Genomic DNA, 22,985 nt, shown 5'->3' with positions numbered 1-22,985 from the left:
CAGCGGACTTAGAGAGAGCTTGCAGTGCCCGTGACATCAGTGCCAGAGTTTGCCACCCTCACAGCATGTAATCCAATGGGAGTGTATGTGCTGCACAAGCCCGTCTCTTCCTTCCCTAGTTTCTTTCATGGTGTGTCAATCCATCAGACAACCTAGTGCTGTGCTGTGTTTTGGATGGGTGTTTATAGGTGTATGATAGCTTACACACATGCAATATGAATCAGGGACAAAACTATTGAATTTGTGCCTGTGACTCAGCAGAGAACTTGAACTTGCCCTCCAGAAATGAAAACACTAGCAAAATGTTTCGAGTTTGGACAACTAGTTTGGGTTATCTAGGTCTACCTTCAGGGCCGTGCAGATGACTCTTTATTTTTTTAGGGTCAGCAAGCCTAAATAAGGGATACTACCTATTCAGATTCTTGCTTTATTTTGCCAGTTGGGCCACTCCTTGTTGCAGTACACAAACACAGGCTTCCAAACATGACAATTTTAGCTTTAGTACTTTAATTTCTCTTCAACCAGTGTGAATTTCTTTTCTAAAGCTCTCTAGTCTTCACAAGGAAAACTGGAAAAAAAGATTAAAAATAATTAATTGGAATATTCTATGTAATAAATGGAGTGAAAAAGCAGCAGGATCTGAAGAGAAATCCTGTTCTGCCCCCAGGGTGACAGTAGTTTGTTTTATATCACAGATGCCTAGAAGTATAAAGAGAGGGAAGCAGTGGTTTCTGCCTGTCGGCCACAAGTGTTTGATCTCTGTACAATTGCATAAGGGAAAAGACTGAGCACTCAGAAAAGAAGTTTATGCAGATTCATGATTACTCTTGGAAGCCCAGATCATCTGCTCTCTCATGTCTTTTTTTTTTTTTTATATAAAGAAAAAAGTACAGGCCAGCCCTTGAAAGGATTTAAATTGTCTGCGTCACAGAAGCAGGTAGGAGGATCTGCCCACAGTGAGTGCAGCATTGAGCTCTTTTTCTTTATCTGTTCCTTTCTTAAGCCCTTGTACTCTTCCTTAGCTGTAAGTTGTGAATTCCTTTCTGAGGGAAAATGTGACTTACAGGGTTGGGTTTTTTTTCCTTAAGAGTTTCCTTGGCAGAGAGCTTAATGGAGTTGTCTGCTATCAACACCTGCTTTCAAGCTTTCCTGATAAAATTAGATTTTATAGCTCAACATCACATATGGCATCTTTATAATTAGTCTTTTTGCAGTATATGAATGTCAGTTCCTAAAATGCTGCCTTACTGTTCATGTGGGAATATTTCGCCTCATTAAACAAATCCAAGATTTTAATTGGAGCTTCTAATTGTTGAAAACCCACGGTTTTGTGTGTCTAATCTCAGAACCATTTTGACAGACTGAAATACAGCGTATCTTCAGCTTCACTGGAACCAAGCTGTGTGCAGATCACTTCCGGAAATGGGAACCTGAGATGTCATGATTGGCCTCCATACCTAGAGTCACTTGTGGAAATGTAGTCTTTCAACACGTAGGTATCTGAAAATGAAGGGTGGGCTTCTTCAGAGGGCTCATTACTGACCTAATCTTGGAAGCAGAGGTAGGTCTTTGCTTAGGAGCTTCTGAAAAATGTTACCATACAAAATATTTCAGAACAAGAACACCCAGTTTTTAACACACATGCTCAAGGGTAAGCAAACTTCCACCGGAAGGTGAAGCTCAGAGGTGTTTTCAGATATGTGACAATCAGAATTACCAGTCAGAAAGATGTGGAAGAGTGTTCCTGTATCAGTAATTCACAGGTGATTGTTTCAAACTGTTATAAAACACATGGAAGTCCTACACTGGTACAGATACCAGTATAGGTGAGGGGTGATGTTTTCATTACTCGAGTCACAACTAAGAATCTTTATTCCACTTCAGTACGTTCATTTCTGTGCTCAGATGAGGAAATGCACAAACCGACAGATCATCACTATACCACCAGCACTAATGTCATGGAAGTGGTAACATTTGTATGGAAAAGTCAGCATTTAGTACCAATGCAACAGGATGAAAATGTGCAAAATGTCAATTTGTAATAGAAATGTCTTTAGTCTCTCAAGTGCAAAGTTAGTGCAGTGTCAGAAACACTATCCTCTAGGAAAAAAAAAAAAAAGACAAATAGGAAAACATTTACAAACATAGCTCTTGATAGCTCTCATGCAAACTGCTGTCAAACTTGTACACTAATGCAGTGAATCATTCAGGCTCAGCTCACTGGGGGTACTCCTGCTCATATTGGTAAGACTGGCCATAAGGGATTTAACTTTATAAGCATAGTAGTCCCTCAAATTGACTGATGGAACTTCTTTCATGCCATCACCAAAATCACAGCTTCTCATGGCACTCTCTAACTGCTTCTGACGCCTATAAAAGTGGGAGAATTTATTGAAGATCAGTGTAATGGGAAGCACTACCACTAGGATACCAGCTAGGATGCATGCAGATGCTGTCAACTTGCCAGCAGTGGTCCCTGGCACAACATCCCCGTAGCCAACTGTGGTCATGCTTACAGTAGCCCACCACCAACAAGCAGGGATGGTGGCTAACCCCTCATTCTCTTCTTTCTCAATGGTGTAAGCCACTACTGAGAAAATGGAGATGCCGACAGAGAGGTAAAGTAGAAGAAGCCCCACCTCTCTGTAGCTATACTTCAGGGTGGCCCCAAGGGACCTGAGACCTGTGGAATGTCTAGCAAGCTTTAAGATGCGGAAGATCCTCATGAGTCTCAGGACTTGTGCAACCCTGCCTAAATTTGCTAAAGTTGGACTACTTTCCACCACCAAGTTGACAATTAAAGTGATATAAAATGGAAGGATAGACATTAGGTCAATCAAATTCAGGGCATGCTTGAAAAACTTTAAAAAGTCAGGAGCTACTGCAAATCTCGCCACCAGTTCGAAAGTGAACCATGCAATACCAAAATGTTCCACGATTTCAAAGCGAGGGTCTTCCTCAGGGTTCCCGTTGCTGTCAACTATCTGAAAGTCTGGGAGGCTGTTCAGGCACATGGTCACGATGGAGCCCAGCACCACCACTATGGAAAGGACACTGAAGATACGGCTTAAGACTGAGTACCCAGGATTATCCAAAGCAAGCCAGAGCTGCCTTCTGATGTTTCCAAATGGTTGTTTATCAAATTTAGAGGCATCATTGTAGAATGCCAAAATCTCATCAAAAGACGACGTGGTGCTTTCCTGGTCACTTTGTTCCTCCCATTTCTCTTGGTCTGGCTCCATTTTCCTCCCATGGTAGCTGTAACTGCAGCAGGAGTCTATAAAGAATTCATTGATTCCCCAGTATTCAATCTCCTGGCTGAAAGAAAACACACAGAGTTCACCCATCACATGGAGCTTGCCGGTGTTATAAAAATGTAGCACGTAAGGAAAGAGCTCGGGGTTCCTGTCAAAATAGAATTCATTCTTGGTGTCATCATAGTCATCACAGAGCTCCAGGATTGACTCCTTTGAGTGGCAGCTCAGCAGTTTGCCCAGCCTGGTCTCGGGGAACCTTAATAATGTGTTGGATCTCATCTTTTTCTTAAAGCCTCCAACGTTGATGCTGATCTCATTGTCTTCAAAATTCGCTTCAGATAAAGCCTTCAGACTCTGCCCTGTCATAGTGAGCTCCTTCCAGAAGTGTACAGGGAATGAAAACCTGGGATGCAATTACACAGTACATCGGCAAGATGAGCAAGTCTACAGCACATTCACATATTGATGCTTTCTTCTCTTTATTTTAATCTTTCTTTCTTTATTTATTTATTTTAATCTTTATTTATTTATTTATTTATTTTAATCTTTCTCTTTCTTTCTTTCTTTCTTTCTTTCTTTCTTTCTTTCTTTCTTTCTTTCTTTCTTTCTTTCTTTCTTTCTTTCTTTCTTTCTTTCTTTCTCTCTTTCTTTCTCTCTTTCTCTCTCTCTTTCTCTCTTTCTCTTCTCTCTTTCTTTTTCTTTCTCTCTTTTTCTCTTTTCTCCTTTATTTCTTTCTCTTTTACTTTTTTCATTTTTTTCTTTTACTTCATTTCTTCCTGTCTTCCCTTTCTCTCTCTTTCTTTCCCTCTTTCCCCATTTTTCTCCCTTTCCTCTCTTTCCTCCCTTCCCCTCTTTTTTCTTATCTCCCACCTCCCACTGAAGACACTGAGGGCGGCTCCTTTGTTCCCGCTGCAGGCTCCAGTCCCTCCCCGTACCTTTCACCTGGGCTGCGGCTCTCTCCTACGACCCCCCCATTACCCACGGCCCTTGTGCGACCGGCTCCACCCGGACCTTTCCATCCTCCCGGACCCACCACACGAACACCCCGCCCCTCGGCTGCCGCCACCCGGGGCAGGGCTCCCCCCCGCGCCGCTCGCCCAGCCGCGCCCCAGCGGCAGGAGCCCCGGCCCTGGCCCCATCTGCCCCGGGGGCGCCACCGCCCCCCGCCCCGCTCGGGCCCCTCGGCGGGGGAGCCGCCCTGCCCCGCCCCGCTCCGCGCCCCGCCGCTCCCGCCCTACCTGCTCTCTCAGCGGCCGCGGCCCCCCGCCGGCGCGCCCTGCTGCCCCCGGCCCCTGCCCGCCATCGCCGCCGCCCGCGGGGGCCGCCAGGGCTCGCCTCGCTGGCGCTGCGGGTGCGGTGCCGGTACCGGTACCGGTGGGCTGCTGGTGGCGGTACCTGTGCGGGTACCGGTGGCTGTGGGGGTGCGGCCCCGCGGTGCTGAACGGACAGCGGCCGCGCGCCGCCCCGCTCAGCGGCGGGAGGCGGCGGCACGCGCACTCGTCATGGCGACGACCCCCGCGGCTGCCGCCCGCCCCGCCGCTCCCACGTGCCCACGGCCAGACCCCGCCGGGCGGTCGGGGGCTGCAGCGCGGAACGGCGGCGCGGAGCCGGGCAGCGGCACGGCGGGAGGGCGGGCGGGTGCCTGGGGGCCGGTGGTCGCGCTGCCCGGCTGAGGAGGGGCGGCCCCGAGGAGCCGGTGCGCCGGCGGTGCCTCCTCTCGCTCGCTCTCGCTCCTGCCCCCGCGCACCGGCGCTGTGCGGGCACGGCAGCGGCGCCGCAAACCGGGGCTTCCTCCCCCCGCGATCCTGCCTCACGCCGGCTCCGAGCGGCACAACTTCCCGAGGGGGGCCGCCCGCCTACAGCCCCGCACCCCGCCCGCCGCCCCCTCACCCTGCCGGCGGCAGCGCAGGCAGGGCCCCGGGTAGGGCTTCCCCCACGCTGTGGGGCCGAGGGGTGCCCCCGCGGGGCTGAAGCCCCGTCAGGCGCGGGGGGGGACTCGTCAGAGCAAGCGGTGCTCGGGAAGCGGCGCTGCGCGCCGGGGCTGCCCGCCGACCCTCCGGTGCCCTCCTCACACGGCCCTGCCCAGCGATGCCGGGAGGAATAATCCCGGCCCTCTGCACCTCGAGCGGAGGGGCCTAGCCGCCCCGCACCGCTGCTCCCGGCGGGGCAGTTTCCGCGCTGGCATGTGGAGTAATGCCTAAATTACATGGTCACCGATGGCAGCGTGTCTGCCCACGCTGGAGGCGGCTGTGAAGAAATCTCCCTCCTCCTGCTGCACCCGGCGTGAGGCCGAGTTTCCCTGGGGTTAAGGCTGGTCATGGCAGCTATGGGAAGTGGTGGCACTCCCTGCATAGGTGCTTTGTACGGGGCTAACCCACATTATGTCCTGCCAGCTGCTTATGACCAGCGCTCACTCATGATCCCACACACGCGGAGTCCAGCTCCTGGAAATGGACTGATGTTGATGCTTTGCAAGATTCGGAGGTGGGGGGGGGGGAACAAAGGCTTGCTTGCTTTCTCCAGCCCTGGCAGAGCATTCCAGCCCTATGCATCCCCTTCGGCTTGTTCCTCAAACAAGCTCCAGATGCTGCCCCTGCATGCTTTTCTTTGGGTGATGCTTGCTTTTGCCTTGCTTTCTTGATGGTGGGTGCCTTCTGCCTCCCTTTCTCCCTGTGGTCCTTCAGTATGGCTCTCCCTTTGTGATGCATGCCCTGGGTCAAGGCTCTGGGTCTCAGTGTATTCACCAGATGACCCGTGGCACCTCACAGGACGTTGGGTCCACACTGAACTATACACACCAGGCTGACCTCCTGGGCAGGGAAAGTGCTGCTGCCTCTCAGTCCTCAAAGCTCTTTTCCTCCTGGGAAGGGGTGCACAGGGGAGAGACACTGCACACAGCAGGGAGAAGGCTTCACAAATGCAGTGGGGACTTGCGCATTTTCCTGTAACAGCAGCTTTTTATCTCCAGAGAGGCAGCTCTCACGCTTCCCACTGGCAGCCTAGCTGTTTGGTTCGTTTGTGACAGCTTCCTCCTCTCAAGGCTCTGCTGGCAAAACACTCACTGAGGATGCTGGCTTTCAGTGCCTGGGGTAAGGGATGCCAGGACACAGGACTGGGAACCTTCACATTGAGATTTCTGAGTTCGATGCCCCCTCCCTGTTCCCCAGGGCTCACAGAACTTCTCTGCTGTGATTTCCCACTCACTGGTAAAACAAAAATCTCTCATGTTCCTTAGTGACGACACTGTTAGAACAAAAATCTCTCATGTTCCTTAGTGACGACACAGGGAATAGTGAGCTGCTGGTGGTGGTGCGTTCAAGTGGTGTCTGTGTGCTTTCACCACCTCTGTGCTACCCCAGGTATCTAGTCAGGGCTTTAAACATATTGAAACATCATCAGAAAATTTGTAAAAAAAAAATTTCATTACTTTTCTGTCTTAGATTAGATATTTTTTCCCTACTGCTGCTTTGGAGGAAACTAAGTGGACATACATTTAGGAGATTTTCAAGCTTTTATACATTGTTCTTACCTTCAAAGCCACTTGGCTGAGAAAAAGGATTGTAGGCAGCCTCATGCTCACCCATCTCTGTTCTTATCTGTACCCTGGAAAAAACACTGGTCACTTTTCCAACCTGTATTTTCTCGTTAAGAGGCACAGTGAAGTTTATGCAGAGATACTGGAGATAAACAGCAAAGTAATCTTGCTGTGTGAGGATACAACTCCCCCTAGTCCAATACAACTGCCTCTGTAATTAGGGCTAATTGGCTCAGCCAGAGAATTTTGCTAATAAGGCTAAATTGGTTCCAGCACCGAAGACAGTAATACAAAATCCACCTGAGTGCTTCCGCACTCTGCTCCACAGATATACAGCAGGTCTGGTGCTGACCTAGTGCTTTTGTCTTGCCCAGCAGTAAGTACAGGATGAATTGTTGTGGATGCACTATTGCTGGTGGAATCCAAGGCAAAAGATCTGCTTTGATATGTCAAAAGGAATCAGATATGTCAATTCTGCACTAAGAGCTTGTGATGTGTCAGATAACAGCAGATTTGGGGATGCACTAATAATAAATCAAATAAACATAAACAAACACTTTGTCTCCACTGCCCTGTGGACACTTCCTAGACCAGGGAGAATGCAGGAGGAGTGCTGGGGTGGGCTGGAAATTAAGGAAGTGTGAAAAATTGCCTGTTGGAGGGGGGAGACAAATGAGTGACTCTTATCACCCTGAGGTGGTGTTACAAAAGCTCAATTAGCTTTAGGTTTGCTAGTTACAGTTGTTGACTCTGAGACTCTGTGAGAGAGAGATGGCTTTCTCTTGGTACGATTTCATTTAAAGAAGATGAGAAGCAGCCAGCACTGTGTAAAAACACTCTTGGTGTGTACAGGTGCCCATCAGGGCTGGTCTGGGTCTGGATACATAAACTAACTGCAGAGTGCTTGACTGTAAACTCTGCTTTGGGCTTGTGGTGACCTGAACTGTGAGGAAACGTGGAATTAGTCATTGTGCTAGTGACTGACTTGAGGTAGGAGGCTGCTGCCTAAGGAGCAGCGTAGTCCAGGTAGTCCTCAGATTAACTCTCCTGTCTGGTCCCTGTTGGCAGTGCCACCACTGCAGCAGCTGCACTACCCTGCAGTGAGTTTAATGCTGCTGAGGGACTCTTTTCCACAGGCATGACAGCTTAGATGTGTTGCCAGCTGTGGAAGAAAACCTGCTATGACTGCTACTACTTCTACAGTGTTAATGAAGTTGGATGTTGAATATGGAGTATAATAATTAATATTGCATGTGATGATCAATATTGAATATAATAATGAAATTTAGTATTAAATAGGGTCTAAAGGAAGATATGGGACCTAAGTCAGTGGTTTTATTGGCACTTCCACGGAATGGTGGATAGATTCACTTTGGACTTGAAGCTGAAGGTGGAACTGCACTCTGAACTTAATATTTGCTGGAAGGTCCCCTTCTGGCCCTGGAGCCAGATTCAAATGTACAGTCTTGTTGACTATCTCCTTTTATTCCAGGTGGATTGGATAATCTTGGAGTCATAATGTGTTAGTTTAAGATCAATAGATACGATCTGTTTTAGTTTGCCAAGCCTTACAGGCTCGGAGTGAAGCTGAGATCCTTTCATGACAGCATTCCTACTGCCTTAAATATTGACTGTGGCCAACTGGTGAATATGTTTAAAAGAAATAAAAATACTTTGCACATAATGCTCGTTTAAATACTGGAAAAGGATGGTTGCAAAATACTGCCAAGTCTAAAAGAATAAGTAAGCTGAAAATGTTTAAACAAATTCGTAAAGGCTATGTCCCTCTCTGGGATATTTATCCAAATGATTTGAGTACAGCCTAAATTTGACAGAACCCTGACTGGGAGAGAATATTGCAGAGGAGGAACCTTTCTAAACATGATTTGTTCTTACCCCTGTCAGCAAGGTAAAGCTGAAATTAGACCTGCTACATGATCTTTCACCTGTTCTCAAACTTCACATAACCACAGGCAGAAGAGAAGTGCCATGAATCTGCTCCTTCTGTAAGTGCCCTGACTGACATGTCTGCTTTTCTTAGGAGACAGAGGCTTTGCACAAGCTCTTGTGGCGTTTGCAATATAAAGCTGGGGAGCGTCAAACACTTTACTAAACTAGAAGTTTACAAGGCAGTGATAGCAGTGTCTGAAAACACAAGAACTTTCTGTTTTCATACTGTGATGGAGTGGAACTCTAGCGGACCACAGAAAAGCCATTTGGCAGCTAAAGAAACTGAACCATGGACTGAACATGAAATAACGTTTAGTTTTGGCTGACAGCAGCGCAACAGAGTGACAAATACTGATCTTCTGTGGTGCACTAGTTGCATGAGCAATGAAATTTTACTGTGATGACTGCACTATTATGCCTTTTGTTGTGAGTTGACCTGCTTAGTCACTGTTATGCTTGCTCTACCTGATTCTAAACTATGAGGGATACATGATAATATTTGCTCTTGGAAGCTCTGCGGGGAGCATTGTCTTCCTTGATTAAACCACCATACCCCAGAGTCATTGAGTGCAAGGGAAAAAAAGATTATTAGATAATTGTGTCTGGTTTAGTATAGGTTGCAGAATTTCAGCCTTCTATCCCCTGCTGATGGCTGAGATGGGTGAAATAAACCACATTACAGACCCCACTGTCAATGTATTAGAGGAGCCTGCAGAGTGTATGCTTACATGAGCATTCTACCTGGGCTTGTGCTTTTGAAGTGACATGCTTGATGAGCTCTCTACCTTGATTTTGTTTATGCTGCCTCTGAGAACTATATTTATTTTGGATGCTAGCATTTTCAGTAGCAATAAGCAATGGGAAGGAAGGGGTTTCAGAACTGTAGTTTTGGATATATGATGGTGACTCAATACAGTTCAGTGGTCACTTTCCCATCATTACTGGTGCAGTCAGTAAGGGCATGACCTCTTTGATATTTGCTTGAGTGCAGATGAGGAGAAAGAGGATCTTGCTTAGATCCGGGTCACAGCTATTAGTTTTAAATTGTGGCAAGAAAGCCTAGCTTTGTTCTGTCAGCTGACTTGGAGCATCTAAAGGCTATTTCACTTGAATTTGGAACCTAGCCATGCATTTCTTCCTTTAGACTTCTCACACTTCTGTGTCTAGAAAACAAAGCCATGGGAAACCCAGCTACAGCACAGCTCCTCTGGGCAGATCCCCAGACTAGATATATTCTCAGCTGATTTGCTCTCACTGAGAATATGTCTCATGCTTAGATGGTGCATTGTTTTTTCTCAATTTTTCTTTTTGCACATTTAAATAAGACAGGGAAAATACTATTTGCTCCATGCAAGTGAGCTCACCCAAAGCTAATCTGGGACCCTTATTCTAAATGAATAATTAGGATAATTTCTTGTTTTCATAGATATATATATCGGTTACACAGGCATCTCCATCTTAAACAAAAACCCAAGGGGAACAACCCTCACTTGGAAATATCTTACTCAGAAAGCATGAATATGAGAAACTCCTCCAAACTTACATCTATTTAAATCGGGAGAAAAATTGATTTTGATTATGAAATGAGCATGTTGAAGGACAGGAAGAACCTCTCAAGCTATGAGACCCAAGGTCATAGGTCTAAGATCCTGGAGAAGCAAAGGACCACACAATACTTTACACAGGTTAGTAAGCTTCAAATCAGGATTGTTCAGTGTTACAATGATGGGCCAGCTCCAGTGTTATCACCACTGCCTGACATGTGTGTCAGTATTACCTCCTTCTTTCTTGGCAATTCCTGACTTTTTTTGAGGAAGTTTGGAGTTAGGAGACCCTTTGCTAATCCTGTGTTTCAAATAAACAGCAGCAACATTGAAATTCAGCCAGAAGAGACTGCTTCTGCTGCTGAACACAATTTCTTTATCCAGTGACTCCCCCTCCCAACTCTTTGGATGAGTTTCTGATGGGTATCCAATTCTTCTTATCCATATAGTCATACCATACAGCATATACCCTGCCATGAGACCTGCCCTACCGCCCTTCACACCCTGTTAGCGCAAACATCACCAGCACACTGTGCTCTGCCTGGCCTGCCTCAGGTGCTCTGCAGAAGTGTCCAGTCAGGCAGCCTGCCATTGTCTTTTGCTATCCAACTTTATCACTAGGGATATTGGCAAGGACAGACAGATCATTTCATGGTCAGCATTCACACAGCATGAGGCTAGTCTGCAGTGAGCCAGGTAGAGGTTGGAATCATGAGAATCTTTACTTAATCTAAAAAAATAATTAGGGAAGCATAAGAGAAAGGTACACTTCATCTACCCAAATGTATTTGTTTTACAACTGAAAACATTAACATCCAGCTAGACCAGCGAATGAGATAAAACAAATAAGCACAAGAAATGGAAGGCAGGCATACCAGCAACATTCCCTGCACCTCCCAGAGGTGTTTGTGGAGGGACAGAGCAGAAGATGCTCTATCAGCTTTCCATGGCTGTGTTGCCGCTGTCACCCCTCACTGGCTGCCCAAACAACCTGATGCTGCAGTATCTGGTGTCTGCAGCTATATTCTAGCTTGGGAGAAAGCTCTACTTGATCGTTGGCTGAGGTTTGAGATTTGAGTGGAAAGATTTCAGGAAGCTAATGTAAGTATTAAGACCCAGCTCTGACCATAGAGGACCATCAAGTCACTCCATCAAGAGAAGAGCAAAGTTTGCCTCTGAAGTCAGCCTGAATGTGAAGAAGCTTAAGGATCCTGGGTAACTAAAGAAATAACAGTGTGAGCCTGAAAAAGATTGGTTCCAAGCTTGCAGCACAGGTATATCCTCACTGCCCAGCATCGCCAAAAGGGAGAGAGCGAGAGGCACATCATACCCAATCAGTTTCCTGAAGCTTTGCCAAACAGGTGCTGTGCTCTCTCCCAGTATGTATGGACCATTCACCATTGCCTCAGAAACCACCACATGCAGAGCTTGTCAGCTGGCAATTTAAGGTAAATATCTCTCATGTGAGACATCTGTAGCAAATTGCCTGGAAAGGCACTACCTGGGAGATACATGACTGTTACGTGATGCCAGCAAAGTATGATTCTGTAATGGTATTGCCTGTGGTTTAATGAACTTCTGTTTGTAACAAACTAGAGCACAAAGAGAAATATTTTGTGCAGAAACATTACTGTGACTGCTATAGAGTTTTGCTTTATAAAAAGTTCTGCTTAGTGGAAAACACACAATCAACTTTAACCATTTATTCTTTAATAACTGCCCACACAGCAAAAGGAATTTTAAAACTTCTTCATAACCTACATAGTGCTTATGCCTCATTTTTTGAAGGGGAGAGCACCCTCCACCTCCTTTGAACATACTGAGACTGAGCTACAGTCCTTCTCTGCATCTTCCAATGTAACTTTGCAATAATAGTAGCTTTCCTGAAATATATCTCAAAGGCTGTTTGGGCTATAAGTTATGCTAATAATTGGACTTGCCTATCTGAGGATCTGATTGAGAGTGTGTGCATTCTTACATACCTCCAAATGTATTCTGATTGTTAAGAGATCTCTCACTAACATATGAATGGTCAAGAAACTATTTCCTTTGCGTTTGATTCACTTTGATATTTTTGGATTATCTTTAAAACAAGCCAATTTTTAAAAAAAAAAATCACTAAATAAGATTCTAATTAATGTTTCCCACTGCTATTGTGGAACAAAAGGTTTTAACGTTTCTGAAACATGTTGGGACATCTGTGCTCAGTTTCTATACACAATGCAGAAAGTCCAAAACATCATGGGAAGCCTTATTCTGAAGGGATGCCAGTCCAGATACATAATCTGAAGAATTTCATATGGTTCCGATCAGATTATAAAAAAAATGCCTCTGAACTGTTTTATCCTTAGCTAACATGATTTTAAGCTTCAAATTTTTTAACTTCAAGCACTTAGCGATATGCTTAATTGTAACCACCTCTGGTTTTCACAATCACGCTTTTCTTTGCTCTCCTGGAGAGCATTTGTTATTCCTATAATAAGAAGTAAGAGGAAATAATGAAGTAATTGTTTTCAAGAGTGGATACTATGGAATTATGAGAATACAGCAGTAGTTTAAACTTCACCATTCTGCTTGCTGACTGACTCATTTGGTATGAAGTCAAGTGAGGGCCAGCATGTGAGCACAGGAAAACCTGATTTCCATTTCATTTGTTTTTCTTTTCAAATGGCTGCTTTGTGGAGCATTTCTGAACTTTGCTGCAGTTGGAATATTACACTAACCAGCTGCTGATCAAAGACGTCACTGAATCTAGGTCAGGTCTAATTTGTGAAGCTTGCCGTTAGTCACTATGGCAGTTTTCTGAAAGATACAGATGGAGAATCCATGAGCTGTGGGAACAGAATTGTGGGGCTTCTTCTCACCATCAGTTTTAATGCAGTTTGTTTTATTTCCTTTTCCAGGAGTTCCTTTTTCTCAGAGTTCCTAGTAAAAGAGAGATTAAATGTGACAGCCACATCTGTTTTAGGAAATTCCTGTGGAGATATCAGATTGGTAGCTGGCTCAAGGCATGTTAAAAGTGAATGCTTCTGGTCTGAGCAGGTGGTCTATGAACATTATGAAAAATCTGTAGCCTTTTATAATGACTTTCATCTCAGGATCTCAAAGCTCTCTATAAATATCAGTTGATCAAGCCTTACAACATCCCTGGGAGGTGATCACTTTGTAATTGAAGGGAGTGGGTTTTATGGCTCACAAGTTTGCCGCTGGCTGTGAAATCCTATTTGTGACTCACACAATCTGCCACAAGTAGAGCAGATGTCTTGCTGCTGTGCCTGGAAATAGCTGCGATGCAGTGGTGCTGTGCCACTGGTATGTGGGTCTTTCTTCCTTTCTGATCTGCCTCACTGTCCCTTGTTCTCCCATTCTTGTTTCCTGGTGCCCCCCTGCCAAGTGCACAGGATAGCCATATTTTCTTTTGGATGTCCACCTTGTGCTGTATTTTCCAGAGAGAGCTTGACATAGATGCAGACTTTACAGGTTGTTTCTCTGCACTTCCTAGGACAAAATGTGTTCTAAGATGTAGTTCAACCAGCCTTCTCCCAGGTGTAGCAGTGGGGAAAACAGCAGTGCTTTCCCTTCTCAGTATCGTTGGGGTTAATTTAAAGGGTTAACTTAGCACCACGGAGACCAAGTCAATAGGGAGTGTCAAAAGAGAGCGTCTGACTGATCAATGTCCTTCAGCCAGCAGAAGCTGCCTTCTAAAGCAGACCTGCCTGTGCTGTGGATGGGCTGGAGCATGAGGTTCACCAAGGGCATGTTTGCTCCAGTGCATATTCTGTATTTCACAACAACCCATGAACAGTCTTATTTCAGAGTCCAGTCATAACATAAGAAATACTATGAATGCATGTGCATCCATGTATGCATGCATGTGTGTGTATGCACTGCTTGTATGGTATTCACCAGCACTTTTAGATGTTAGCACAGGACTTTGATACAAAAATAACTTTCTCTGTGTTTTTTTTTCTATTATTATCATTTGTTCGCTTCTATAGCTGTAAAGGGTATTTATGTGGAGCACACTTTGGCTTGCACTGAACATACCTAAAATTCAGACATATTCTAGCCTTATTGTAACCTCTTGGGACACAGCCGTTCAGGCCCTTCAAAGATGGTGCTACTTCCTTTAGTAAAATATGGGATAGGGAGCATGAGGAAGATCGGTATTTCCAGAAGAAAATACACCCAGTTGCTTGGATAAAGACATGAGGCTTTGCTTTTTTTGTGGTAACGCTTAGGTTATTTAAGTATCAACTTTTGACAATGTTGACCCACAATCCATGATGCTAATAGTAAATCCTGGTTTGTTGTTTTAAGCTTTTTCTAAAATATGATTGCCGTTCAAGTCTGGAGCTTGTGCTGCATATTATACCTCTTAGTATAATAAGGTTAATAATACCAATTTATCCCCAGCTAATATTTACAGGACAAAGAAATCCTTAGTTATAAAGGTATGTGAGTTTTTTTATGCTGTTACACCAGGGGACAACTTGACATCAGATTTTCAAGTGGTTATAATTTTAAAATTTGCTTTGTAAAGAACTTCCCCTTCCCATCTCCATGGCAGTCAGCACATCTGGATCTCCACCCTGTTTGTGACCTCTGGCTATTGCCATAATATAAATGTTAAATAAACGTAATTATTGATAAAAAGTGGGAAGGTTATTTCTTCCCCTGATTTGTGGTTTAAAAGATTTCCATGGACATGTGCTGTTCCTAGTCTCCAGCTATCAATAGATTAATGACCAGTGTGTGAGAACAGTGTTACTAAATTTAAAAAGCTGAGGATTCTTTCCAATGGCTGAACCAGAGTGACCGAGTTCAGCTTTCAGTCCATTTGCATTTTGGCTATATCACAGCATGCTACAGATTGCTTAACAAAAAGTATCAAATGATCAGATGGAACCAAAAACAATCTGGGAGAAACTGGAAATTTTACTGGGAGAAAGGAAGCAATCAGGAAGTTTACTACTGTGAAACTTTGTTCTGTACCCCAAAAAAGGGAACAAGGAGGCTAGTGTCTTGGAGACTAAAATGTGTAAAAGCAGGCAAACCTTTGTACACTCAGAGCATCCAGTTCTCAACACAGCAAACAGTAACCTAGAAACATATGTGGTGAGCAGTAACACTCATAAATCTTAAGAGATTATGTGTTCCTAATGTGAGACTTCAGACTGATCTATTTTGTTAAGTGCCAAACTTCAGCATGATTCAATCAAGTTTTGCTTAATCTGAATTTATTTACTCTTTGTGATGATGATTCATTGAATATGTCTGTGGTCCAGTCTGTTGAACTAATTTATCAGGCATTTTGATGGACTGGTGATTTGTCTTCTCTGAACATTTCATGGTTTATTTATTTATATCATCTGGATTGTGTAGAACAAGAATAGCAGTTCTGCTAAGAATTAAACATTCCTCAACGATGCCTTTAGAAACAGGAAACACTCTCTAGATAGGTATTCTTGTTGCAATGTAGCCAAACAACGAAGCCAGGAAACCTTCTCTTATCTACAGATCAAATTCCCCGAACTAAATTCCTGTGTTAACCTGCGTAGATTTGTGTCAGAGACACAACTTGGCAAAGATGGAGGAGCAACAGTGATAAGATTTCTCTGTATAGGACACAGAGATTTTCTGGAAGCTGGCCCAAGATTATAGGTCATCCCAAGAGAGAAGACACAAGGTTTTTGCTTACATAGCCCAATTAACATGCAAATACTGTGCAGAGAAGCATTCTCACACTAGCTGTCCTCTGGCTCTTATGGTTAATGATAGAATGAGACAGGCCAGGATGGACTTCAGCAGAATTTGGCAACTTATATACATTCCCAGAACTGTACAGCTGTTCTCTACTGAAATCCATGTCACTATGACTACATTGCTGTGGCTACTTGTTAAAGCTAACTTCAGAAAAGTTATGAGCAGTTGGTATGCCTACCTTCAGTGCAGGTATGTTGCTTTGACCTTTTATTTTCCAAGGGAATATATCTCACCAGGTGACTTTCAGAATGACTTCCAACTCTCTACCTGTGGAGAATTAAACACATGAAAGAGGTGAACTATTTCCCAGAATGGAAGCTGCTGATTTTCTGTACATATGGATGCAGAATAAGAATTGTCTCTCTTCTAAACGGGTGCAGTCTGCTAGGTATAGGCTTCCCAGTGCAAGAGACATGGACATAGCTAAAGTGATTTCAGTTAAGAACCATATACATATTTAAGGAACTGGAGCATATGATGTATGAGGATAGATAATGAGGGCTGGGGCTGGAGAAAAGAAGGCTCCAGGGGATCTAAATAATGTGTATAAAATACCTGACTGGGTAAAGAAGTGCAAAGAAGATGGAGCCAGGCTCTTCTTAGTGTTGCCCAGCAATAGGACTAGAGGCAACAGGGACAAATTGAAGCACAGGGAAGTCCATTAAAACATAAGAAAAGACTTCTTCAATGGTCAGTTGAAGTGGTGGTCATACATTGGCACAGGTAGCTCAGAGAGGTTGTGGAGTCTCAATCCCTGCGGATATTCAAAACTCTACAAGACAATCACATCTCCAACCTCAGAGATATTCAAAACCTGACTGAACGCTGTCATGGACAACATGACTTTACTTTGGGCAGGGGATTGACCAGAGGCTCCCCACAGGTGCCTGCTAGCCTCAGTTGTTCTATCACATTAAATCATATTCGATCACATTAAATCAAAAAATCTCAAGTATTTATTAGTGCATATTTTCCTGACAGTTGATGGCAGTGAGCAGAGCAGTTCAGCATGGTAAACGGTCAAACAGTGGATATAAATTAGAGATCAAGCACCATTAATGGAGCAACAGTATTAGAACATGTGTGGTAGTAAATGTGTGTGCAGGTATGAAGCATGGAATATCAGTTGAGGGTATAAAAACAAGTAGAGATGTAATTGAAATACCAATTAGATATGCTCTATTTGCTACCATTCAAGGACTGGTGTTCTTGCTATACCCCTGAGCTTGATCAGATTTTGGTTCCTTTGGTTATTGTTGCTGTCTCATGAGGTACATCAGCCTGAATCTGGCTCAAAGCCTTCCTTAAGGTGTGTCTCATTTGGGGATTTTGCCTGGTCATCAGAAACAAAGAAACTGTAAAAATCGGATGTTACGTGGATTTATGTCCTAAGTCAGTGGAGTTGGAAGTAGCAATAAGTAAGTCATTGTAAGGAAAAAAGGTGACCGTTTTTCCTCTGATACTGTCTTCTGGCCTCCCAGAATTGTTTTGTAGGTTAACTAGCTCTAAATAAAAAAACAATGAGTCTGTATCTGAGGACAGTGAATATCTGAGATATCCCAAACACATTTGGCAAGTTTAAACATATCTTTTCATCTTGTCTTCTTTCTCACAGCTTCTGAGTGTTGCTAATAATAATACGATTTATTTTGGATGGTTGGTTCTGTGATTCTTGCTTCTATATTCCAAATGCGATACTTCCAGCCTTGGCTTCTTTTCTTCTGCAGAAAAATGCATTAGACTTCTTCAGGTATTTTAGGTATTTAGAGCTGGAAGACCAAGACACATTTGTATACAGGTCTGAAGTTATTAAACAACCAAAGGTACCTCAGATCTAATTGTTTCATTAGTGCATCTATGATGATTTTGATTAAGGTAAGATACTTACATCACTAAGAAGAAGAAACAAATTTGGCCTTCATGTATAGATACATGAATTAGATAATTTGTGATTTTTTAACATGGGAAAACAGCAACATTTAAAAGATAAAATGTACACTACTATTACTTGTATGTAGTGTTACTTATCTGAAGATAACTCTACAAGAGTCAATGTAAGATTAGAATAGAAATCTATGCTTTCAGTCTGACTTAGATTCAGAAATCAGCACAGGGACTGTGCAGAGTTTCAGGAAGAAGGTATTAGCTTTCTTATCTAGCTAAAGACCCACAGCAGGTTATTTGTCCCTAAAATGTATGGAGACAAATGTAGCCAACTGATCCTCTTTTAACATTATGGCCTTATTTTTTTAAATCTTCAGGATAGCCAATATGCTTTATACCTATAAAATTAACCAAACCTGGGGGAAAGAAGCTGGAGTGACAGAAGGAGATGTCAATTTGTTTGAAGAATATCTTCTTCAAAAAGAGAGGTATGATTGTTTCCCTGTGGAATGCACAAGTCATGCCTGATGATATGCAAAAAAACCCTTTGACAATAACAGCATCGCAGTATTAGCAGCTCTGCTAGTGTCTCTCCACTCACCCGCTGAACCTTGCTGAGGATACAAAAGTTCCAGTTCTGCTGTTTACCCAGCTGTGGATCAGCTGGTTCCATATGAGGAATTTGTCTTTCCTGTTTGCTTTTGTAAAAACCTTAGAAATTACATGAAACAGTAAGAAAAATAAACCCAAGAGAAAAGAGCACAGTAATTGCCAAGCCAGGCTAAGGAATAACAGAACTGAAGTTGCCATGTTTCAAGTCCGTTTCTAATTGTATGACCACAGACTGGCGATTTTGGAGGGTTTTTGTTGTTGTTGTGGTTGGTTTTATTTCTGATTTTTTTCCTCACTGCAGAGGAAGGACCTGCTGTGGGATGAATCATGGTTACCTCATTGCAAAAACTGGAATTTTGGAGGGTGATGGCAGAGGATTTCAAGATAGGAAAGGTTTGTGCTGTGGTTTGGGAAACTGTGTGTCGTCCTGGTACTGGATTTTGTTGCTATTATGGATTTTGTTGTTATTCTCCTGAACATCATTCCTATGTAACGCTGGGCTAGTCACTTAACTCAAAACTTTTCACAGATGGTAACTGATTTTCTGGAAAGCCTGACAAGTGGAATCTGATATGGGATATGCTGACTACACACTACTATGGGAACTGTTCTTTGAAAGATGTATTTCAGATGCTGAAATAGAACCATGAGTAAACATAGAAGATAGTACTTCCTTCTCATCTTCAGGAGCCTGGGAAGATAAATAGTCAATTTGTAGAACACCAGGATCCGTCACAGGAGAAGACAATAAAGGGCTTTTTTTTGCGGGGGGGGGGGTGGGGAGCAGCTGTGTTTCAGCACTGTATCAGATGATATGTGCCATGCCTAGAATAACAGGGTAAGATTATTCAAATATTGACACTGCTACTTTTGTGTAGCAAATTAGTGGAGAACCATAGAAAAGCTTTGACAGTTCATTTAATCCACTCACGTGCCTGAAACCAGGACCATCTAGGTCTAATATATTCCTGTTAGATACTTGTCTCAGCTCCAGTGACAGGGTTTTTATGACTGCATGATTTTCCGTTGCTTTACTTTCCTTACCATTAAGAAGTCTTTCCTGGTAGCTATCTGAAACCTCCTCTTTGCTGCACTACTTGCCCAGTCATCAGGGGAGGGGGAGAACTGTTCATCTGTGGGAGTGCCTGATAGGTCACACATAAAGAGTGCACAGCTGAGATTACCCCCTTATTTCCAAGGAGATTTAAAAATTGCCCCAGGCCAATGGTCTGAAACAGCATAGACTTAGTGTTGATTGCCTGGAGAGCAGCTTGACAGAAGAGGACCTGGTAGTCCTGGTGGACAGTAGACCTGCCAATGAGCCAGCAATGTGCCCTTGTAGCAACAGCCTCCAGGGATGCATTGGGTAGAGCATTGCCAGCAGGTTGAGATAATCCTTCCCTTACACTCAGCACTGGTGAGACATGTCTGGAGTGCTGGGTCCAGTGCTGGATTTCCTAGTACAAGACAGATGTTGATACAATGGAGCTAGTCCAGTGAAGGGCCATTAGGATGTCTTTGGGACTCAAGAACCTGGCATATGAGAACAGGCTGTGAGACCTGGGGCTGTTCAACATGGAGAAGGAGTCTCATCAATGTGTATAAATAATTGAGGGAAGAGTGCATAAGGAAGCTGGGGCCAGACTCGCCACTGTAGTGACCACTGACAGGACTAGAGGCAATGAGCACAAACTGAAATACAGGAAATTCCACTAAAACATAAGAAAAAAGCCTTCTTCAATGGTGGTCAAGCACTGGCACAGGCTGCCCAGAAAGGTTGTGGAGTCTCAGTCCCTGGGGATATTCAAAACTCTACTAGACACAATTATGGGACACTGTTTTGGGTAGGCGATTGACTAGGTATTCTCCAGGGGTGCCTGCCAGCCTCAGCTGTTGTGTGATTCAGCGCCTCTAGGAGCTGCATGTAGAAAGCGTGATCCTGGCAGTTACCTCCTGCATATTGAAGATATTGTGCAACTATTCTTTGCACCGAGACTGGAGATGGCTGTTTTGCTCATGAGCTGTCTGCATAATAAGGAGAATTAAAGTAGAAATACTTAATGTTTGAATACATTTTCTGATTCTGTATGGTAAAAGTTCTTCCTTACAAGGATCTGAAATTTGGGTGCTTTCCCAGCTGTCTGGAGCAAGGCATAATTGTGGTGGCTGTTTCTTTCTGTTGTTTTGTTGTTTTTTTGGTTGTTTTTTTTTTAATTTATTTCCATCTTTTTGTAGTTTTTCAAAAACATTGACTCATCTAAGTGAGGGAATACAGCTTGTTCTGAAGGCTAATGCTTCCCTCACCAGTGATGTGTTAAAATGCTCCTCACTTTCACTTTTATCCTTATCTTCTCCAGACAGCTGGGAAGGCAGTTTCCAATGTCTTATGCTTGAAAATATGATTTTCAATAGATCTCTTTTCTTCTTCCTTTCAGCCCAGAGCCTTAGATCTCATTTTATAACGCACTGAAGCTTCTTGTCTAGGAAACTGAATGATCTAAATGTAATTTCCAGTATATTCTGGACATTCTTATGGTGCATGAAAGAGGTTTAACACCTTAAAAGAATGAGCCTCTAAGATATTAGTGCTAGATTAACCTACCCTGTAACCAAAACTAGATCTTGTAATTCTCTTGCCCTTATGTCTTCACCCTCAGATTGCCTAAATTCCTGATCCATTTGCATGTCTGTTAGCCAAGTTCCTCTTAATCATCAGTTTGTAGTTCTGCCTTAAGAGCCATCCAGATCCATATTACGCTGGGCAGTCAGCACTGAAGTTCAAAATCCACTCTTCCACCCTGTCCTATTCTTCTGCTGAATGTTTTCCAGATTCCCTGTGCCTCCTCCCTTCTCCCAGAGAAGAGAGTAAAAGCCTGAATGGGAGGGTTGGTAACCACTACTCCCTCTGCTAGGCTATGTGGATAGGGCACTCTTTGGGGAGCTGGGAGGTGTGTGCTCAACCTCAGTCTGATGAAAGGGGCAGAAGGCTCAGGTCTTTCTCATCCCTGAGGAACAGTGCAGCCCCTAGGCTGTGAAGTGTGAAGGTCCATGATTTGAACTTGCCTTTTTCCTAGGTGGTACCTGCTGGCAGGTAACTCTCTAGTTCCTTGGCCTCTCTCTTTTTTTTTTTTTTTCATTAGCTGCCTTCTGGATTTATTATTTTTTTCCCTTCCCAGACAACTGTATTGTGAGAGCAGTTTAGTGGAGAAAGAGGCTGATCTCTTTTTAGGATTTTACAATGGGTGAGGTATGTTAGCAGACAAACCCTTTTATCTGGACTGCTGTCACGCTGGTTGCCTTTGCCCTCTATATCATAGAACCATAAACCCATAGAATGTTTTGGGTTGGAAAGGACCTTAACATCATTTAGTTCTACCCTCCCTGCCATGGGCAGGGACACCTCACACATGTCTCCCAAGGCCTTGAACACTGCCGGGAATGGAACATTTACCACTTCTTTGAGCAACCCATTCCAGTGCCTCACCACCCTCACAGTAAAGAACTTCCTCCTTGAGTCTAATCTGAACTTCCCCTGTTTAAGTTTTAACCCATTACCCCATGTCTTATGGCTGCAGTCCCTGATGAAGAGTCCCTCTCCAGCATCTTGTAGGCCCCATTCAGATACTGGAAGGCTGCTATGAGGTCTCTACGGAATGTTCTCTTCTCCAGACTGAAAAGACCCAACTTTCTCAGCTTTTCTATGGGAGGTGCTCCAGCCCCCTTATCCTCATGGCCCTCCTCTGGACTTGCTCCAACAACTCCATGTCATTCAGTCCTCTCAAAGACACAAACCTGTTTCCTGGAGCCTGCTCTCTCAGCGTTTTATGCAATCTAGTTCTAAGGGATTCAGAGAAAGAAATGCCAGATCCCTTTACAGGTAGCTGTTTCACAGGGCAATAAAGCTCACCCTGTCAATGAGTCAGCCTATACTTCTTCTAGCTTGTTTCTGACCCTTGTTACTCCCTACTCCATAAATCAGTCCTCCTCCTCCTTTGTGTTGTTTACACCGTCAAAATAGATAGACATCCCCAGGGTGGTTCCTCACCTCCAGCAGATAGTCTCAACATTAACACCTGAGCACACTCTGCTCTCTTTGCTTAGCTGTCATGCAGCCAAACTCATCTCATTGACTTAATTCCTCGTAAATCAACAGGTCCAGATACTTACCCGATTGCTTGCTTTGTGATGAGTCTGCTCCACAAGCTCACAGCCACTTTGTTGGTCTCTGCTGTTATTAGAACCTTCTGTCTCCCTTCTTTAAGCACATTTCTCCACTTCATGTCTGCATTTGAGGTTGAGCTGCCTCCTTCAGACTATTGCCTTGTGCCCGTCCACTTGGCTGTTTTGTTATTTCCAGCCTCTCTAGGTTTCTTTATGTTTTGTGTCTGTCCCTGTTGGTTTACACAACACCCTCTAATTCATAGGAGTTGTTACATC

General features: G+C 44.0%; 1 protein-coding gene across 1 annotated transcript; it reads right to left on the bottom strand.

Moving 5' to 3' along the window:
* Positions 1-490: 490 nt before the first annotated feature.
* On the bottom strand, positions 491-4,626 carry KCNS2 (potassium voltage-gated channel modifier subfamily S member 2). Its single transcript, XM_061373206.1, has 2 exons — positions 4,496-4,626; positions 491-3,660 (listed from the first exon to the last, which is right to left on the bottom strand). Exon 2 carries the CDS (start codon positions 3,621-3,623, stop codon positions 2,190-2,192), a length of 1,434 nt encoding a protein of 477 aa, XP_061229190.1. The 5' UTR covers positions 3,624-3,660; positions 4,496-4,626; the 3' UTR covers positions 491-2,189.
* Positions 4,627-22,985: the final 18,359 nt, after the last annotated feature.

This window comes from Neopsephotus bourkii, unplaced genomic scaffold, assembly GCF_033783945.1.
Source record: "Neopsephotus bourkii isolate Nb327-2 ecotype Australia unplaced genomic scaffold, CSIRO-AGI_Nbou_v1 NB_1630, whole genome shotgun sequence".
NCBI lineage: Eukaryota > Metazoa > Chordata > Aves > Psittaciformes > Psittacidae > Neopsephotus > Neopsephotus bourkii.
This window is presented reverse-complemented; position numbering and strand designations above follow the sequence as displayed.

Excerpts from the sequence above, each read along its gene's own strand:
- KCNS2 (XM_061373206.1), bottom strand. The coding sequence starts at position 3,623 with ATGACAGGGCAGAGTCTGAAGGCTTTATCTGAAGCGAATTTTGAAGAC.